The sequence below is a fragment of the Plectropomus leopardus genome, chromosome 3, assembly GCF_026936395.1.
Source record: "Plectropomus leopardus strain MGB_pleo_1.0 chromosome 3, ASM2693639v1, whole genome shotgun sequence".
NCBI classification, from domain to species: domain Eukaryota; kingdom Metazoa; phylum Chordata; class Actinopteri; order Perciformes; family Serranidae; genus Plectropomus; species Plectropomus leopardus.
In genome coordinates, this window is record NC_142178.1 from 30,313,741 (window position 1) to 30,336,011 (window position 22,271).

Below are 22,271 nucleotides of genomic sequence, written 5' to 3' on the forward strand. Positions count from 1 at the left end.
TGTTAAAACATAAAATTTCAGTGTATCTGCTGAATAATAACGACCAACTCTGTGGGAATGAAGGCTATTTTTTTTATCTTGTCTTTTTATGGCTTTTACACTTTTTTTTATACTTTAACATTTTGCATCTTGCATTTTTTCTACTTGTTTTATCTTTATCTTAACTTTACTTTTTTTCTTGCTTATATTTGGTAAGACTGACTTTCTTTTACTATGTTGCCTTCTGAGTATCCTGTTTCTGCTTCAGTTTTGTCTATCAAAGATCTAAACTCTGTTTTTTAAGGTGCTATGAATAAAGATATAATTATTACTATTAATATTACAATTTCAACTTTTTTTTCTGGGTTGCCAGTTTTGCAAGTTTAAGTAGTCCGAGAAATTATTTTTTGTTATTTCCAATAAGAAAAAAAATTCCATGTAAAAAAAAAAGACCATGTACGCCATTTATTAATTCACTGTATCAGTATTGTCCAAGACTTAATAAAATGAATTACAAATTTGTGTCAACATTATATCTCCATATCAATGAAGAACAGTATATATATATATATATATATATATATACACACATATATATGTATGTATGTGTGTGTGTGTGTGTGTGTGTGTGTGTGTGTATATATATATATATATACATACAAATCTATGGACACATACAAGTACTAGATATCTCCTAATACAATACATGTATGTATTAACGATACAAAAAAGCTGATCTCTTTTTTTAATTTATTCATGTACACCATATGTATTTATACTCGTATTGCTTGGTTATTGAAAGTCTAGAGGCTTTATATTCATGGCTTGTACTGTAATGGTACTTTATTCGGGTATTTAAACACCGGTATGTACAGGTACAGGTGTGCAAGTCTGTCAGTAGCATAAAGTATGAGAGGAGACTGAAAAGACAGCGATGTGTTTGAGGGGCTCCAAAAACAAACGCTGGTGCTCTGGAAAAAAGGGGATGAAATCTTTAAAAAGGTTTTAAAAAAGGAAGAATTGAGGTTTCACACTGTAAGAGTGCTGCGTTTCATTTAGTGCTCACCTACACACCGGAGCAAATAACACAAACATTGTGCAGTTCATAAAAGAAACACTAAATCACGGAGCTGGATGGATGAAATATTCACCTGCCAGTCAAAAATAGTTCATGAATGTAACTATTTCTAATTCTGATTAAATGCGCTGTTTAAACAATCAGAAACACTTGCAGCTGTTTATTTAAGTAGAGCTAAAGATCTTTAAAATGGCTGCTCTACTGTCGTCTATATTTCAGACTAACACTAATGTACCACAATAAGGAGACGAGGCGCACAGAATCTGTGGCTTCTTTTAAGTCGCTTCTCAAAACTCACTTTCACAGACTTGCTTTTATGTGATGTCACCTTTATTTATTTACTTTTTTAAAATTTTTTTTATCTCCTTCTCTATTTGTTTTGCTGCTCTTAGTCTAATTATTTGTACCCTATCATTCTTATGGCCTGTTCTTACCATCTTTTCACATTTTGACTTATTTGCATCTATCTTCGATTTATCTGTTTTTATCATCTTATCTTTGTTTTATCCCCACTGCTGTGATGTTGTCTTTTTTTATATTATTTTTATTTTCTTTTATTGCATTTATTCTTGCATTTTCTACAACTTTTTTTTTCATTTAGTGCTTAAACTGCCTTTTTGTGATCTGCTTGTTTCATTACTTTTCACTCTTTTTATTTGCTTTATTCTTGTTGACTTTTTGCGTTCACATTTCTCTGTTTGGCATGTGTGTTAATGTTTATTTTTTATTATTCCCTGAGTTGCTGCCTTTGCTTTGTCCGTCAAAGCACTTTGTAAACTGTTTTTAAAGGTGCTATATGAATAAGTTAACATTATTATTATTATTATTACCATGATGCACTGCCTCACGCCTGTAAAATGACAAGTTTCCAAAGTGTATTACTCAGCGTGCAGAACCTTGTTTATGTAGGAAGACTGAATGAGGGAGTAATTTATCTTCTGAATTTGAAATTCGTCATCTCCTGGTTCTGTTAGCAGCAGAGTACTATCTTCTCCCCCTGACTCGCCAGCGCTTTACTCCGTTACCTCTGTCACTCTTGTTTTCTCTCATCCTCCGCCTCTGGTTTACGGCGCCGTAAAGGCGACAAAAGTCCCACAGACTTTCTATTCCTCCTCCTCTCCGCTCTGCACAGCCTTTCTCATGAGGAGTGGGCTGTTCAAACAAAGTCGGGTTAATCACTCAAGTTATCACCCTGGGAAACGATGGGTGAGCAGTAAATCTGAATCTCTAAGAGAGATGACCTTCACTTCAGACACTGACAAACAGGTCATACGTCTTCACTGACTAATACACCGATATTCATTTATACGAATTATCTGAACGCCCAGCTGACCAAACAAGAAAACATCAGGCAACTCTTCTAACAACACTGGCAACACTCTTTTTCTTTTCACACTCTTAATTCAAAAAAAGGTCATCAAAAACACTAAAAAACGGCCCCTCGTGAGAGAAAGAAGCTTGTTTTTAGCGAGCAAGTTTTTTCACCCTTAGGCTGGTGGATCTCAAACTGAAAAAGGGGTTGTAAGGATTCATTTATCTGGTCATGAGACAAAACAACTCCACAAAAAAAGGGAAAAAGAAAAAAATGCTGGGTTTATTTCTTCCTCTGTCTTGTGAAAAATTGCAGTTTTAACAATTCCAATCAAACAACCAGAAAAGGAAAACTCACACATCGATTGAATTGAATTGTTTTTGCGTCCTTTGATGGGGAACTTAATATACTGCATAGTAAAGGCTCACAAGTAAAAAATATAAGACGCCATAAAGTATATAAACTTTATAGAGGTGACTAGTTTCAGTGTGTATTTGTATTAAACATCCAGTTTGCTGGAAACTTCCTCTAAACCATTTTTGTTTAGAATTCTTTATCAAATCAGAAAAATACTCCTCACGTTTCTGTGCTGTGTCTTATTTCACGCTGTCAGTGGTGACTGACTTTGACTCACTTCTGTTACAATTTTTCAGTTTTATGCAGCTTTCTTATCGTGTAGTTTCAATCCTTAAATCAGGGGCGTAATTAGCTGTTGTCTATGACTGTTTTATGACATACTATACTATGACTTTTTAATGAAATTTTTACATAAAATTTTTCATGATGTACTAATACTGCACACAGTTGAGCAACACCACTCACACAAACCACATGCAGAACTGCAGTACATCGTATTATTAGAACCAGTAGTGGCAATTTATTACGTTATTTATGATTAATTTTATACACACACACACACACACACACACACACACACACTGTATACAGCATAGTATAATAACTGCATTATCTTAAATGCTGCTGTTTCTGTATATGACAATTATGAAATTGAGAATAATAAGTCTTGATAGTTTTCTGAATTTCCTTGTGTTTAAACTGTTGGTTAAAAAAAGATGTTTAAAGACTTCACCTTAGACTCAGAAACTATTATGGACTCTTTTTTTGTTGTTTTTACTATTTCTGATACTTTATGGACAAATTATTTATCATCTAATACAGAAAGTATTTCGCTGATTAACTGATCTAGTTAAACTGATATAGTTTAGTATTAGTTGCATTGTTAAAATAAGTAAGTAAGTAAATTACATTATATAGCACTTCTTACAGAGAGGACTCACAAAGTGCTTTACAAAGGATAAAATACAGAAATACAACAGAATACAGAATGCAATCAATAAGATAACAATTTAAACAGAAAACAGGACTGCATCAATAGTTCTATATGTGGTAAACTGTGAATGTTTTAAAGGTGCTATGGTTCAGGTTTTTGGGAGGACTAAATTTGAGCTACTAAATCTCATCAATAAACACATGCCAATAGAATTCAGTTCAGCGGTACAGTGTGTGAAACTGATTTATGGAAATAAAATATTGTTATGTATCTTTGAAAACTTTAAAGAGGGAGCATCGAGTTCTTGAATATTGTTGCAATTGTGTTGAAAACGGAGGTAAAGAAACTTACCATGAAAATTATGCTTTCTTTTTGAAAAGAAATTTTTAATTAATAAGATAACCATGTCAACAACTATATATAAACAATAGTTATTTTTCTTGCCCATACATTTCTGTTATAGGGCAGGTTAATTAAGTACTAATTTGATAAGTGGATCCTAATTAAAATTATTTAAATTGTGTAGAATTTGTCTGCTCTGACAAAACCACATCCAGTCGATTGAACTTGAAAGGAATAACAAAAATAGAAGAAGGCCGGTGGTTTGCTGTAGGGGGACAATTTTTAGCAGAGGCAGAAGGAAGAGGAGAGGAGCAGCAGCTGATCTGTTACTTACACCTGCACAGAATCATGATGTTAAAGGGTCTGTTTAACTTATATATATATATATATATATATATATATATATATATATACACTTATATACCAATTATTGTTGCTAACCATTTTTATGTCAATGGTTTGTATTTATTTGTTAATATAATTTAAAAATGCTAATTAAAAAACAAGTTAACAAAATATGAGCAACAGTATTCCAGTTTAAATTGGTGGTGGAGGTACTTTCTCCACAAATTGATAACTTTGTTTCTGTTTTATTTTGTCTAAAATTTATATGTGGCGCACATATCTCATGAACAGATTTTTTTTTAAAAAAGTGAAACACCAATTAACAATGGCAGATGCACAACCAAGACAGTCACATGTTTTGGGCATAGAGATACAGGACCCAGACAAATGAGCTCAAAAAGATGGTTTTACATTATTCAAAAAATAATCCAAATCCAAATCCAAATCACCGGCGGCCCCATGATATGATATTTCCACTGTACTTAATAGATAATACAATATTAATGCAATTACAATGGCCTACATTTTGCGATATGTTATTGCAGTAAGTATATTTTATTGGGTTATACTGAGATGTATTACTTATTTTCAATCGCAAATTAATTATGCCCTCAAAGAAGTCAAACAGTCATTTTTATGGGCCTAATAGACAGTTAAAGCAATTGATTTCATTATTCCTGTAGGCAAAAAAGTTTAATTTGTACTTAAAATGTTGATTATTTTCTAATTTTAAAAAATCCTTGTATTGTTCGCGTGTTGATACAATATTGCCTCGCAAAAATATTGCGATACCAGGCCTATACCACATCGATTTTTCCCCTACACCTAAATAAAGGATATAAGAAAAATTAGCCAGACCTGCGGTAGTTGGCCTGCTTGAAGTAAGCTAAACTAAAACTAAACTGTAGGTTACTAACTTAAACTTCAACAACCACAACCAAATAATTAAAAAAAAAATACACACATGCATGCATGATGTCAAGGCAAACAATCCTCGACACTTAAATCCATTACTTTGTGCAAACAGTCGTCGAGAGCTTGCAGGACATACAAATATTAGCAGAAACTGGGCGTTTGTCTGCCGGGCTTCAGGTGAGGGATGCGGGCTTACCTGTCGCCTTGCTGCCGCTGCTCTGATCCGCCTGTCAGCTCTCCGGGGTCTCCACCGACAGTTCAACTGTTGACATAAAACACGCTGCCAAAAACTTGAATCAAAACTTTCCTTAATCGGGAAAAAGAGGAAACTTCACCATCCGTCTTCTTCGTGGCTCTCAGAAACATCCTCCGCCACCTGCGGCTCCCCCACCTGGTCCAAACCGTCTCAAGGGGCATTTCGAGGATTTGAGGACTGTGGGGGCTTAGCTCAAAACTCTGGGGATGGGGGGCAGTGATGCAACCAGCTCTTTTTTTTTTTCTTTTTTTTTGCATTCAGATGCCTTTCACAAGTATTTATAACTTTCCAACACTGAGGAAATTCTTATTATAAATATGGTGAAAAAGGTCATGAGCAAAATAAATTGCAAAGAGATTTTCATATTAAAAATGCAGCCCAGCGTGCTTTACACCAAAGAAATGACATGCACTGAGTGTGTCACATTAAAAGACACACAAGACATAAAGACACAATAAAACCTGCGAGTAAAAATAAAATAAGAGCAGAATAGACAGAATGCATCTTTACGTGGATGAGAGCCACTTGATAACACCAGTGAAAATACAATAAAGATAAGGATAAAAGATAAAAATAAGGATACATTTTGATTTTTTAAATAGTTATTAGAATTATTTTTAGTTTCTGGTTATTTTAAGGTTTTCTGGGTTTTAAGTAGTGACTTACAGTAACATGCAAATGACAAAAGAGTGAAAAAAAAATTCTCCGTGGGGTTTAATAAAGTGCCTTCTTCGCCTACAAATGTTTATATTTATTCTGTATTTTACTTGTTTAAATTAGATAAATAAATTTTAAAAATCAAACAATTAACTTTCCTTAAAGAACCTTGTTCTTAAACAAATAATGATAAAATAAATAATTTAAAGTATTTTTAAAAAGTTATTCTCTGAATAAATGAATGATAAATGAGTGATAACAGTATGCAAACTAAAGGGACCAGAGATTACTTTTGTTAGGCGAGTTCGCCACAGCACCCACACGCACTTAACACGCTAACATAACTCAGCCACAGACGCCTACAGATCGATGGCATCAGCAGGATGCAGTTAACCAAAGAATTTCAGAAACTAGAATTTGTCAGGGCAGTGTTTAACCTACTCTTAAAGAGCACGATTTACACCCATACAATATATTTTCTAACACTGTATCACTACATATCGTTTATCAAAATAAATTATCTTAAAATAATTTTAAAAAAATGAATAAATGCTAGTGAGTGTTTATATTTTCAGGGTTCTTGCTCATTTTCCTGGACAAAATTGCAAAACTTTTCCATGACTCACATCATTACTTCGGTTTTTCTTGGCCCACTTGCCCTGGTATTTTCAAACATATCAGATTCAAAATCTATTTAAACGTAATTTCAGCCAGCTAGCATCCATGACGGAGAAGATGCTGGGAGAATATGGGGAAATGTACATGATGGCAAACGAAATTTCACACATAAACACATATTTGAGCTATGAGTTATGACGACAGCTACAGAAAATAAATGTATGTTTCATTATGTGGAAGGTTATCCACATGAGATTACTGTAGAAAACAAAGTCTGATTACTTTTTCAAAGCTTTCGTGCTTTTTTACTAACTCTATGACTTTTCGAGGCCTGGAACATGTGATTGTGAAATTTCATGACTTCTATTGTTTTAAATGACTGTGGGAGCCTTTATTTAATTCTCCATGCTGTTAAATGAACAATTCAATATTTGTACATGAAGACTCGGAGTGTTTTACTTTAGATCAACTTCTGTTTAATTAGTCACAACCCAAAAAAAAGAGAAAGAAAACAAAAAAAGGCTCTTTAACAATCTGCAGTCATCATTAACATGATATAATTCATCACCATCAGAAGAACAGATAAATCCATTTGAACGTTATTTCCCTCTGGATAATATTAATGCTAAGACTATATTAGAACATCTTTTCTTTGTGCTTCTTCTAAAACACGGTCATTCTTTCTCCTCAGTACAAACCCACCAGAATCATTCATGTCTCAAAGTTGGATATGAAAAGCTTGTCATGCTTGAGAGTATTTCAGTATCTTTATCTAAAGTGGAGTCACCACGTTGACTCAAAACACTGGTGTGTGTGTGTGTGTGTGTGTGTGTGAGATGAGACTGAACTAAAACACAGGTGATATAAAGAGAATAATGTCAGCACCGTATACTGTGAGCACTGCTGCAACAGGACATCGACAGGCCTCTTTCCCTCAGGTCAACATGACACACTCATACAAATATACTACACGACTGACTGACGAAAGGTCACACGAAACGTGTCAGACTGAGTCGGTCTGTGAGCGTGTGCCATCGTGCGGCAGCAGCGGTTCAGGTGGAGCATGCACGATCACATGCACGATACTGTCCGTCTGAATATCGCTCTGATCTGCTGATAGAGATCGTGTTTGTTTATGTACTGTTGCTGAACAAAGTCTGTCGAGGTCGCCTTCATAAAAGGTTTATACATTGTAACTAATGGCTTATTTATCAATGATTAACTTATCATTTACTGATGTTTGACAGTTTGGGTTGGCAGTTTGAGTAAAATCCAGTTGACCTGTTTAGTTTTTCTATTTGGTAATAATGCAGTTATTAATGTTGGAAACACGTTTTTCCACTTTCTACAAAGCCATCGGGTCTGCAGCTATAGATGTAAATTAGTTAAATGTTATATATATATATTAGTACCATATATTGTCATTTTTATTCTGTCTAATTTTTTGAAAGGGGTATTTTTTCTGTTTTTTGCTTTGCACTGCAGGTTGTGTGTTGAACCACATCTATGATGCTCAGCTAACTGACACATGCAACATCACATAACATGATAAAAATGCTGTTTAAAAATGAACTGGGAAAATTTTTTAACATTTCACAAATATAACTGAAAATTCCCCAAATGACAAAGTGTTCTGGGTTACACTAAACGACCTAAGCACATTAGGTAGATTAGCATGATCAGATATTTCCTACTTATTCTAAATAAACTGGCTTTTTACTAACTCTGAAGCGCACACATTCCCTCCTTCAAGTACAAAGTCCTATAAACATTTATAAAGGATTGGCAGTTACATTTAAGACATCATTTCGGTCATAAACTGTCATTTTTTGGAAGTTGGAATATAGCTCATAATGCTAAAATGACTCATTTTTACATAACTGATACCTCTTCATTGGACAGTGCTACAAGTTCCCTAACAACCAATATACATATTAAGATCTTTACTAGCAAAGACATTTCTTAAAATGTAATGGTGCAACCTGATTTAGTAAATTATTAGTTTGAAAGTAGCTATCAGTTATCTTAAAAAAGACTTTTAAACAAAATCTTAGTGATGGATTTAAGGAGAGCTGCAGCAACCCAGTTAATGCTAAATATGCCAAAAGTTTAAACTAATATGCATATTTAATCAAACATTATTAAAGCCTTTAGTTACAGCTTATAATGCTTTAAAAAGGATGTGACCTCCGACTCAATATTCAGAATAACTGCTGTTATGATCTGTAGGCAGTAATATACACAAGCAAACTACGATCATTCTTAGGCAACAATTCTTATTTTCTTGATCTGATGTAGCAGAGGGCGCTTTGGCCTGTCATAATGACGTCCAAACACTCGCCAAATTATCACAGCCTTTTGCTACAACACTCAAACCAGGCCAAGACAGTGATCGAGAGCATCTAGACTCATTGCAACCAGTACATGAGCAAACCAGGACACTTTCTGCTAAATAAATGTCTATTCTGAACTCAAACAGCAGAGAACAATTGTATATCTATTTAAAAACCATCAGTAGTGTCAGTCACAACTACACAGACAATCCTTATCAAACCATGTGACATAAACAAACACACATTGTAACTGTGAATATTCTCCACATTATAGGCAGTGTAAGCTAATAACATAAGACTTTTTTCATTGATGTACCACGCCTTCAGGTTAATTTTTTGGTCACATGGTTGGATTAAGTTTGTCTATGTTTTTATTCCCAACAACACAAAGATGTTACAGTGCCACCCAGACTCTTTGGGAAGTGCAGAACGCCCTCTGTCCTCTGCAAACGCAACTACAGCTCCCATGAGTCTTTTGATGCGTGTTTATTGTCAGAGCATCATGGAGCTGTAGCTGTGAAATAGATTTTTATTATTCTGTATTATACAGCACACACTCAATGCACACATTTAGCTCTGCGTATGAGGAAAACATTGTGAACATATTATTTTGAGTATCTGAACAGTCGCTGCCAGAGATGTTACTGGTCACTTAAAGGAATACTTCACCTGCAAAATGACCATTTGTAGAATTACTCACCATGTTGCCTTAAATTTGTGAAGAAAACGTTTTTTTAGATGCCTTCATGGTGAGCGGAGAACACAAAAAAGGCGAACATTCTTCACGAATTTAAGTAAACAGGGTTTAACAGCAGCAAAACTAAATCAAAACATCCCGTCATTAACTCTCACACAACTCGTGCTTTATAATCTGAATCTCATTTATCCACTTGTATGCTCAGTACTTTCCAAACACGTGCATGTTTAGCTAAAAGATTACGATTTAAAACACCTCAATATGAACAATCTCATGCATGGCGGAGCAGCGTGCATGTTTGAACGCTGCTTATCAGCTCTGTGTGAGGTGACACACGCGCTCAGGGCGAACTACTCATGCAGATGTGTATCGTGTTGTAATGTTTTCATGCATGTGTTTGACAAATACTGAGCATACAGCTGGATAAATGACACTTGGATTATACAGCAAGAGTCGTGTGAGATTGTAAACAGATTTTTCAATACAGTTTTACATTTTTTGGGGTTATTCTTTGTTCACTATGGAGGCATGCAGAATAAAAGTCTTTTTTACTAATTCAACTTAAAATAGGGGTAAATATACAAATCACTTTGTAGAAGTATTCCTTCAAATGATTTAGATTTTCACAAATTTTAAAAACTGGCTAGTCTTGTTGTCATCATGTTGCCCAGAATTTCTATCAGATATGAAAACTGACAGGAATGCTGCTGAGATCTGTAGACGTGGTAGATAAACTTTATATATTTATGTCAATTCAGACAAACAATATGAGCACTCACACACCCAGTCAGGCTTTAAATGGAAGAGAAACAAAGGTAAACACACACCTGTGGCATAAATGTCAAGTTACTGTCACGGGTTTTGAATGATTCTCAGTGATTCTCGGGGCACCAACTACATCTCTATCAAATAATCAAAATGTAAAAGTCCCTTCTGAAATGAAAAAAATAAGCGAATGATTCTCGTGGGAGATCATCTCTGACATGCAGTGTCATGAAATAAAATGATCTTCTGATAAAAACTCCTGCTCTGTAGTTGTGTGTATAGCACACTGCCGTCCCTCTGACCACAAAACCACTAACTGCTACAGCACATCTACCTTCTACGTTTCTTCATCTCTGCATTTACGCTTTTCAAACTGTAATTTAATGACCGATTCAAGTTAAGACCTCGCAACTCAGTACTTAAGTCCAGTTCCCTTCTATGATTCCCTTGCTTTGTTTTGGGGAGTGTTAATAACAGTACAGTATTTCAGAGGCTGGGACCAATTTGAGGTCAATTCAATCACTTCAAGATTCTGCTCAGTTAAATTTTCCAACATTTGTGTATGTGACGATATTGGCACACCTCCTGACATTGTTAAGGCACTCCTGATTTCCCTCCAATTCTCCAACTTCACAGTGATGTTTTGAGCTGGGTGGAAGTTTTAGGACTGGAGGGCTCCATTGTGGTGCTACAACAATGTTAGAAAGAAAATGTTAAGCTGTGAAGCTGCTTTTTGATACAAACGAAGTGCTCCAAAGTAGCTGAGAGTGATACAAACAATAAAACATGATTAGTCTGATGAAATGTTACACTGCAAGGTAACAATTTCATATCACTGATTGTTGGTTATTCCAAATGTACAAAGGTGATATGCGCTTCTACAAGATCCATTAAGTATCTTTAAATTACCTAGATTGATATTTCCATAATTGAATTGATTCAATTGAGACAGAACTGATCGCCAACCTTTATATTTTCACTCCAGTAAACTATAACAGACCACATGTATTCTCACTGATAGTGTGAACTTATAGAAATAAAACTATTTTCTCCTGGTAATCATTGTCAAGCATCAGTTCATATTCAACAAGCAGATGTGAAGAGGAGGAGAGTGATGGAGAGGAGGTCGGGACAGAGGAGGAGGGGACGACAGAGGACTGTTGGTGGGGAGGATTTACAGACAAAGTGGGAACAAAGAAGTGAAACTACGTTTGGTTCTGTGTTGATTCTCAGTGGTCTGGTCTGTGCATCATCGTGTCAAGTGAGGGTGCAACTACGGGACTACAGCGCTCCTAACTCGGACTTTTTCATCTTACTTGCTCGAAGCACAAAAGCACCAAACTTTATCAGAGGGGATTTGCCCATTATTAAATAGATAAACTGGCCTGGCTCTGTGTATTGAATGGCCCAATCACCTCAGGCCCTTTAACCCTTTGAAACCTGGAGTGATATCCCTTTTCTCATGCTGCCTTCTGAGAACTTCACAAGTATTCAAACTTTCAGGGGCTGATCTGGCTGGTAAACTGTCTAGTTTTCCATTTGCAAATTATTTGATCAGCTAATGTCAACCAATGCCAGATCAATGCAGCAAGGTTTAGTTGCAGCTAGCTGGCTGGCTGTAACGAGGACGGTTAACAACTACAAATGATAGCTGCACGTCTCGTCACCATCTTAATTTGGGTCCAGGAATGGAGAAACGCTTTGGAGAACGCATTTAATTTTAATTGACTAAACACAGGAAGGAAAGTTTGTTAAAGACCCATTTCTTTGAGCTGCACTAATTATCATTTCTAACTGTGTGATGAACCCACCGAGAATTATCAACAACCTCTGCAGTTCCCTCAGCTCTACAATCAGCTGTTTACATCAGCGAATCGTCCTCATCAGGTGATGATATATGAATGTTGTCACAGCAGAACAAGCTTTCCACTGCCCCCAAGTGGCTAACGGCACAATAGTGCAATAGTTTTAAACTTTTATTTTGAATTATTTTTTTTAGGAAAACTGGCTTATTTTTGCAACTTTGATGTAGGACTAGCATGCACTGCAGAAAACGGATGAAGGCTTAGAAAGTGTGGTTTAAAATAGGCTCCTGGTCAGTTTTCAAAAGTGTGTCAGGGGCTGTTTGTTTCAAATCATGTGTGTAGTCCTGGCACCGGACTGATATGTGGCTTACTGAGAAACATTTACAGTACCTGTTGTACCTGCCTGGAGAGGTTTTTTTCCCTCCTCTGTAACTCTTTGTTAAATTAAATGTTAAACAATCTGAGAACAAACACCAGGGTGAGTAAACTACCACAGAGAAAACTGTAAAGAGACTTGGTTCACAGCTTTTGTCCCCCGCTGGCTAGTGTGTTATCTGTTAGTTAACCAGCTGCAGTAGATAACAAATTAGCCCTGTGAGTAGTCGCTACATCACCAAGCTTGAGCGTACTTCACTGTGCCGCTTTCTGGTGTGAACGTGCCTTTACAAAGATAGAAAAGGAAGCACAGCAGCTGACGTGCAGCTGAAGCCGATGTCCTCTTTCAAAATTAAATTCAAAAGACAAAAGTCATCGTCACAAGGTTCTTTGGTTGACAAAAATAAATGTTGACTGGAGATACTGGTGGTTGTTGTGTGCATAATAAAAATCACCTCCTATATTTGTGTTTATAGCAGGTAAGAGTCTGGAAGAGCTGATAGACCAGGCAGCTTCAGCGGAGGACACGGTCAGTCCTGCATCACTAATGAACTTCAAATAAGAGCCGTATTTTGTGACAGCCGTCCACTTTGCCAGTTTAAGTGCATTTTGTTAGCCCAAAGGTCATGAAACTAGCCTCGAACTTTAGCCTTCATTATAAGTTGTTTTCTCAGTGCAGACTGTGCTCGTGGATAACAGCGTGAACCAGACAGATTCTGGTCAGACAGCTACTGGACACTGATGTGGTGTTACAAAGACTGTTTTTTTTTCATTTATTTGTCCTAAGGGGGGAGTGCACTTGTGTGTTTAAAAGGACGTTCTGATTGCCAAATAGCAACACACACACACACACACAAGAAATGGACGAGGAGGGAGGGAGCGATGGAGAGAGGGAGTGAATGAAGGGCCAGATACAAGTGTTTTAACACTTAAACACAACGCAACAACCTGAGACTAGTGTGGGGGAGTTGGTGGGTCGTAGGGTGACAGAGAGAAAGGGAAAAGGAACAAGAGAAAGACGGAGAGATCAACAGACTGATATTTAGAGAAAGAGAGAAATAGTGCAACAAAGATAAGTAAAGCGAGAGACCTCTCTCAGCATGGGGACAAAAGAAGAGGGAGGGTAGAAAAGGTAAAAAGACAAGAGGGGGAGAGGGATTTAGGGGTGAGGAGACTGGATTTAAAGAGGGGAGGAGGAAGAAAGGAGAGAGATAGCAAAGAAGGGAAGAATTGAGACAGAGGAGCAGTAGTGCTTTCATGAGTACGGCTGTGGGACTCCGTATCCTGGTCTGTAGATGGGTCTCCCTGTTGGCGACTGAGAATTTGAATATGAGGGCCCGGCTGGGTAGCTGTAGCCGCCGTAGCTGTAGGAGGCCGGGTAGGGGGCGGGGCCGCTCTGGGGGTGACTCGGGGTGTACTGACCGAACGCTGAGCCGGGGTGTGGGGCAGGAAAGGAGGGCTGGGCTGGGTAAGGACAGGCGGCTGGAGCCGGAGGCCCGAAAGCGGGCCTGGGCCCGGAGAAGCTCCCTGCTGGGGAGAAAGGTGAGCCGGAACCTGGGTACGGGGGGATGGTTGGGCCGGAGCCTGCTGCCGCTGCCGCCGCAGGGGGAGGGTTTGGTGGGGAGACAGGGTACGGGCTGTAGGGGAGGCCGGAGGAGCCCCCTGCAGACGAGGAGGCCATCTGCGAGGCGTTTTGGTAGCTGGAGGACTGAGGTTTGGAGTTTGGCTGCTGCTGATTTGTCGTTGTCGTTGTTGTTGTCTGTTGATTCCACGGTGAGGCCGTGGCGGCGGGGTCTTGGCTGACTCCTGATGACGTCATGGCGTTGGGATTGCCCTCGCTCCTCTGTCGTAGGATCTCCTGGAGTTTCTCTATTCGCACCCGTCTTTTGTGAGCGAGGGAGCGCAGGGAAAGGAAGCGGTCGAGGAAGGAGTCCAGCGGCAGAGAGCCCTCCAGAAACTCATCAGCTAGAGCCTGCACACAGACACACACAACCGGTGACAGTGATGCTTACCGCTGCAGCCTTCCCTCTGTACCAACCCCACCATCCCCAAAGAGTATTTTTTTTAATGCCAAAAAATAAATAAAAGCCAAATATCCATTCCAGTGTTTTCCCTGTATTCATTCTGCAGCAGAGCACCGTGACCAGAGTGAGTCCATAAACGAGGAAGTGTTTGTGATTAGTTATTAAGTCTGTAATGTTAGCAGGGCAGTCGAGTGTCTGTTATCTAAACTGATAAGTCAGTTGAAAAGGTGTTGTGAAGATAATGTTGGGTCACACTCAGACCTGCGTGAAAAAACATAGCACTTAATTTGAATTAAGTCACTGCATCAGCACAGTGGGGATATCAACACAGGGTCATCTGGCAAAAAAAAAATCTGCTGTATTTACTGCAGTTTACCATGTGATTTTCATGACAAAACATAAAATAGTTGAATTTCTGACGACTTTGGGCATCTTTTTAAACTTTTTTGGGGGGGGTGGGGGATTATTGCCTTTAATCGATAGGACAGCTTTAGTGTGACAGGGGAGAGAGAGAGAGAGAGTGACGTGCAGCAAGGGGCCGAGGCCAGAATCGTACAACTTCAAAACTGTTTAAGCAATTTTAAGCATATGACAAAAATATCGATGCATATGCATACATTTCACATCGTGTTTGTGTGTGTCTGTGTGTGTGTTTATCAGTGGAGTCGTGAAGTTCTCACCTCTGACTCTGACTCCGTTTTGCTGCCCTCTGTCTGTAGTCTGGAGAACAACGCCTCTGGAGACACTTCACCCTCTATCCCCTCTGAGGACAAGGAGAGCAAGAGTGGGAGAGTGAGGCACAGAGGACAGACGTTCATAAATGCAGAAAATAACATTTTTCATAATTAATTTTAATAATGACAAATGATGGTCAAAATGCTAAATGGACCAGTTATGGCTCTCAAAAACTTGCATATTATTAAAAAAAACCCACAAAAATACAGCAGACATCAGTATAATTCCCCATAAGACTCAGACCTTTTAACTCCTGAACTGCAGCCTCCAGTTGCACTTTAAACAGGACACACACAACTGATCAGGGTTGAAAATTAACTTTTTAGTCTACCTGTCCCCATGGCTAATAGATTCCATAATCTACCAGCCAACGCTCAGTGGATTAGCATTGTGTGTTTGGCCGGAGAGTGAAGCAAATATAGCAGCTTCTTGCATATTTTACCAGCATTTGGCTTTTAGCGGGTGCTAATTTCTAATCATGGGCCTGACTAAAGCACACATGAAGGCATATCTTAGCTGTGCTCAAGCTGTTTGACCGAGTTCTTTAATTCGGCAAGTCTGGAAATTAGCACCAGTCTGCATTGTGCCGGTGGCTAACTCGGCTTCTTCTCCTGAGCCTTTGTGCTTCCTTGTCTCCTAGATTTCTTGGATCACGGCTGCACCTGAATCGCGGGTCATGGTTGCGCTGATGCCGTGGTCCTGCTCGACACCGACTACTTCTGTCATTAATATTGCTCAGTTCCATTATTACTGTACACATATGATTATTAATGTCACAAATATAAACTAAAATATATGCATGTAACATATACACTAATATAAACTACAATTATTAATATTCAGATCTCTTTTACTATTGTTATATGTTATTGTTATTATTATTGTTGCTGTGCATCTCTCTCTTTCATATGTATAGTTTTATCATATTTTACTGTAATTCTATTATTCTTTACCACATCTATTGCACATCTGTCCGTCCCAGGTCCCAGGACAGAGAGATGTCGTATGCTGTAAAGCCCTCTGAGGCAAACTGTGATTTGTGATAAAGCGCGTCATAAATAAAACAGAAATTAACCGAATAAGGAGTTAGGCACCGGTTTTTATCTTTCCTCGCCCCTGTGATCCGCACATCTAGTGATGCTGTCTAATATATGTTAGCATGTGTTTCCATCTATAGATCCCACAGCAGAATAGCAGCACTAACACACTGTTCTCTTCTTTCACACAACTTTCTCTCTGCTGCAGGTGTAGCTGACCGGACCCTGCAGACGGGCCTTCCTGCTACAGTGTTTCATTTCCCTCAACATAGTGTGACAAACTCACACCCTAAACAGTTTGCTGTGTTAATGTCACCATTTGTAGCTAACAGCCAAAACTGTTCAGGGGAACTCCGCACTTGTGAACTTTGATTCCAAGTGATCTACATCAGGTTTATTCTGCGTGCAGCTGTGTGCACCGGATTGTGACCTCCATACCGTCACAGACTGGTACAAACACATGAACCATTTCAGACCCTCATGGGACACAAACATGGTTAGTTCGGACTATCTGCAATAACATCAGGACGGTTGCATGTCTAGTGGTTTTGTGTATTTTACTAAGTACAGGGTTCCCACACATTTTCATGGACAAAATTTCAAAATTTTTTCATTAAAAAAGTTTTCATGACTTTTTTGCCAAACTGGCCTGCCGTTTTTGTTTTGTTTTTTTAATACCAGATTTAAAATCTATTCAAACACGATTTCACCTAGCTGGCATACAAGGATGGAACAAAACATCACACAGAGAAGCATATCAGAGCTGCGTTACATCCACAGCTACAGAAAATAAATTGGCCGGTACGTTACATTACGTGGAACGTTATCCACAGAAGATAAGTGTAACAATTTCATTACACATAAAAAACTTCCATGATTTTCCAAAACATTTTTACTAATTCCATGACTTGTGATTGTGAAATTCCATTACTTTTCCAGGTTTTCCATGACCATGGGAACCCTGTAAGTAATAAAATCAATTGCCCAAACTACGTTCAATCTGTACGAAGTAGACTTTCGTGTCTTTTATTTGTTGTCACATTTCCTAGGTCTGTTTCAAGCTGCTCCACAGTTTGACCCAATCACAGCTCAAGCCCCACTAATTGAAAGTCTAAAAACTCTTCATCCCTCACTCCATTAAATCATCCACCCAGTGTCCCTCCTTTCCTCCCTCGTACCTCTCAGGGAGCAGTGTTGTCTGTAGTTTTCTCTGATGGCGTCCAGCTGAGAATATCTCTCCACCAGCACCTCTTTCCCTGACTCCAGACGAGGCTTCATGTCCAGGTTTTGCTCGGCAAGGCTGCGATTTGATGCCAACGCCATCTCTCTCTCCAGCTGGATGTTCTGGATCTGAAGGTGAGAAAGACAGGCATCAGGCTACGGCAGCTTCACATTTTAGGAAATTTGTGGAAATCACTAAATGGAGATGGATTATTATTTGCAGTATAGATATCAGTCTGTGGGGTGTAAGGCTTGGTAATGTAATGTATTTTATTTTGAAAGGGACTGTGCACAATAACACATGAACCTTATATAAATTAAAAAGAGATGTTGTGTAACAGGTTTAAGCCAAATTGCTATTTTTTACCTGTAGTAGGTGGAACAAAAAATTTAATGATAGAATTTAATTAAATAAGGTACAAAACAACTGTTTATAAAATTTTACAGAACATTATTATTCCCATATTCCACCCCACCTGATCATGATAAATCACAAATTTGTGCAAAACTGCAGCTCTAAAATTATCTGGGCACTGTCATTTCCACATCCCAAAACTAATTTGCCCCCACTAACCCCTAACATTCACAAATATGTGCAAAATACACATTTAGCTTAATAAAAATTTGCTGTGACTGAATCCATCATTTTGTCAAGCATGAAAAGGTTTTAGAAAAGAAAAGGATGAGTTCCCTAAAGAAGTGTAACATTTTTTTCAAAGGAGGAGCAGCAGTATAATGAATTATTTAAAAAGTAAGCAAACATAAGTGCGCATTATCAAATTTTCAAAATTTAAAATATTACATTTGGTGAGTATACTACAGTGGTGATACTGACATTTGTCGTGGATCTTAAAGGGCGCTTTTATATAATTATTCAAGCGGTCAGAATCACAATTTACAAACATCTTGTCTGATTCAGCATCGTACTCACTTCCTCTTTTTTCTTCCTTACTTCTGTAAACTCGCTTGTGTTTAGACATTCAAGAACCTCGGCTTCTCTAGTTTAGTCATAGTGTAGAAAAAACTAGATTTCTCAAAGTAAGGTATCGGAAAGGATCATTCTCACCTAACAGGAAAACTCACAAGTTTTTTTTAATATCTGTGAGTCATAATGATGCTACCTTCAATAAAATTCAAACAACACCCTTTTCTACTGGGTAGAGAGCACAGAGAGGCAGCGATCTGTGTAGGGGCGAGGAGACTTTCTAAGGCTGTATCTGACTCAGAATCATGTCAGTTGAATTGGATTTGGCAGTTCAATACAAATATTTAACAATTTGGTTTATTTTTAATACAAAATTTGAAAGTTTGAACAGGGTTCAGCGTGGCATTCAGTTCTGCTGACACTAGATACCAAACAAAAGCCAGAAACTGTATCATATTAACTTGCGGTGAGCTGTAATCTCACCACCAACCATCTTCTCAGTGCTGCAGCTGCTTGAATCAAAGAGCAACATGAAAGTCAAGAGCACTCCCTCCGCAGCAAAATTTGAAGTACACTGTACGGCATACTGACTAGTCAAAAAAAGAACAAAAAAAAGCAACTGCTTGACTTGAATCATCTCAGTCGACTGAGGGGTCTCTGACAGATGATTCGATTCTCAGACTTTTAAGAGGCAGCCCCAGAACTTTCCGTAGGCCGCTGTGGCAACTCAAATTTTACCAAAACAAACCCCAGTGCTGGAGGTCTGATCTCGGACCACAGGGTTGGGAAGAGGGAAACATCATAGAACTAACAGCTACTAAAGCAGACTGTTGCGTGGCTTCACGCTGCCTGTGTCCCAACCAAAAAGTTGAACAAAAACACTGCAACCGATGGCCAACAAGCAAGTATGTTCCACGCCGGCTTGAGAGGAAATAGCTCTCCATATCAGCAGACGGTGGTCGTCTGCTACATCACAAAACAAAAAAATCTTGACATTGAAACAGAAAAAAACATTCCTCCCATTTTCAATAAGACTTTTTAACAGCTCCCCTCTGTGTGGCAGGTGAAATCACCAACTGCACTGGACTTACTTGCACATCCATCTTCACTTTTGAAAACTCATTTGCTTATTTTTTTTCTTTTTTATTGCTCTTTTTAATCTTTTTGGCTTTTTGTTTGTTTGTTTGTTCTCTCACATACTGTACATATCTTTATTAAGTGCCTCCCTTTGTGTGTGTGTGTATATATATATATATATATATATATATATATACATAATTTTCCTCACTGGATTAATACAGTATTTCTATTCTATTCAAGTGCATATTTTCTTACACCCCTTTGCTATGACCATGTCTGCTAACTAACAGGAAAAAGTCTCATGTTAGGTTACTGCTTGTTTTCTTTTTTATTGTCTGATTATTAGTTCCTACTGGTGCACGTCTATAAACTGCCTGACAGTCCTGCCATCTCGAGGTAAACAGAAAAATTTAAAGTGATTTGGCTTTATTAACTAATATTGTGTGGCGGGGCACATATAATATATTTTGAAAGTCCAGCTGAGAGCCAAGCCATTGAAAATTGTTTTGAGGGCTACAAATGGCCCCTGGACTGGACTTTGGACATGCCTGCAGTAAAGTAAGAGTTTACCTCAGGTCTCCACAGTGGTTAATGAAGAGGGAAAACATTACTCACTCACTTCCCCCGCCCCACTCAGACCATCTACTCAGTTTGGAGTTTTACACAACAGACAAGACGTATATTTTATTAGCACCACAGTTTGGGTGAATGGTGTCATTTGACTTTACTCAAACTGAGATAGTCGACCAACCAATCACCCTGCAAGGTTTAAGATCCTCTAAATCACATCCCTAATTCCTCTCTGTCTCTCTCTCTCTCACACACACACACACACACACACGCACACACACACTCACACACACGCACACACACGCACACGCTTTCAGTCTGGCCTTTCTGTAAGCTAGAACATTATGTCTTATAAAAACATGGGAGCCAAATGGAAAAATAAGCATAATTTTTACCTCGTCAGACTCCAGAGCCATAGACTCCACCCTCTCCGGGTTATCCAGGAGCTCCTGCAGCTCTGATTGGCTCAGGTCCTGGAGCTTCTCCATTTGATTTGCCAGGATTGCTGTCCGTCATAGAGAAACCAGGAAATAAGAGTTAAAACAATGTTTGGAAACATAAAGTGGAAAGTCAGAGGCCTGTAACATCTGCACTTTAGTGATACCAATCTTAAGTAGACAGGCTCAATCATTAACCATCGACTTATTAGGCCATTGTTGACAAATCAACACAAAACAAACCATGTCACCTGCAGCCACTCCCTTAATAAAACGGCAACCGGTGGCACATGATGATGAAAACACGGCCGTTTTCCGACATAGTTGTGATAGCAACGTGTTAAATGTAATATTTTAAACACAGCTGTCTCAGCGTTAAAGCTAGCGTTTTAAATCCACACTACAGTGATACTATCGAGGCAAGTAACGTTACTGCAGGCCACAAAACAGAACAAGCTGTTCAGACGATCACTGCTGACACTGAGGCAAGAAAACAGGTGAAAATAAAGTGCTACTCACACGACGCTAGCAAACCAAATTCAGCCTGACGCTGAGCGGTGGTGACATCCAACACCACCTATTTATTTCAGCTGACAGGTGACGTGACACGTCCTCAGAGTCTCCGACCAGCCCTGACGAAATCCGGCTCAACGAAAACACGTTTTTCGACGCACTTTTGACCGGCTAGCTAACTAGCTGCTCCGCCGACGTCCGATCTCACCTGACGGCTTCGCGTTAAGCGACCCGACGACAACAACGGTCGATATGATCGCAATGTCAGGCACTTAGCCACCATCAACTTCGAGGGAAGCCCAGCGATTTGCCGAGCAAAAACGGAGCCCAGAGTGACGCCGCTCGGTCCTGGCGATCACCCCCAAACGTATTTGTAATCCGCCGATGCTTATTACCACACACAGACGACTGGAATCGAGAAAACGTGTCAGAAAATGGCTAAATCTTTGCTAATAATAGGAAAGTTTCACTCCACACTGACAGAAACCGCCGCCATTTTCGGGATCATCCACGTTCAGTGGTTTGCGGGGGGAGGAGGAGGGGGTGTTTGTATGAAATTAAAATGTTCTAAAATACAATCACTCAGCTGTAACAAACTCATCGCGTGTTGTGTTTTAAATATTTAATGTTTAAAGGTAATTTTTTTGTGTTACTATTTCACCTGGAGCCGTTGTCCAGGTGTTGTCCCCTGTATGGCAGAGTGATGGTGGAGTCCAGCGCTCAGCTGATATAAGGGAAACCCCTATGTGACGGTAATGTCCCGTCTGCTGCTGCCAGCGCTGCTGTCAACGGCAAAATATCTGTCACCCTGCTCTGCTACAGGAGCTGCACAACACTGCTTTATTTGGAAACAAGGAGTCAAAATTCTGGAAATGAAAGCATTTATGTACAGACAGGGAGGAGGCTTTATATAGACAAGAAAAACACTGGACTGTGGAGTTTGACCATTAGCATAGGTTGC

The 22,271-nt window shown here is 38.7% G+C and overlaps 1 protein-coding gene across 1 annotated transcript; it reads right to left on the reverse strand.

Annotated features, from left to right (window-relative positions):
* Positions 1-7,246: 7,246 nt before the first annotated feature.
* On the reverse strand, positions 7,247-21,849 carry vps37c (VPS37C subunit of ESCRT-I). The gene is made up of 5 exons (XM_042484333.2): positions 21,317-21,849; positions 20,756-20,865; positions 17,743-17,914; positions 15,473-15,555; positions 7,247-14,740 (listed from the first exon to the last, which is right to left on the reverse strand). Exons 2-5 carry the CDS (start codon positions 20,846-20,848, stop codon positions 14,024-14,026), a joined length of 1,065 nt encoding a protein of 354 aa, XP_042340267.1. The 5' UTR covers positions 20,849-20,865; positions 21,317-21,849; the 3' UTR covers positions 7,247-14,023.
* Positions 21,850-22,271: the final 422 nt, after the last annotated feature.

Excerpts from the sequence above, each read along its gene's own strand:
- vps37c (XM_042484333.2), bottom strand. The coding sequence starts at position 20,848 with ATGGAGAAGCTCCAGGACCTGAGCCAATCAGAGCTGCAGGAGCTCCTG. Across the intron at positions 15,556-17,742 it reads ACAACACTGCTCCCTGAGAG|AGGGGATAGAGGGTGAAGTG; the intron begins GTACGAGGGAGG and ends CCTTGTCCTCAG. Across the intron at positions 14,741-15,472 it reads AAACGGAGTCAGAGTCAGAG|GCTCTAGCTGATGAGTTTCT; the intron begins GTGAGAACTTCA and ends GTCTGTGTGCAG.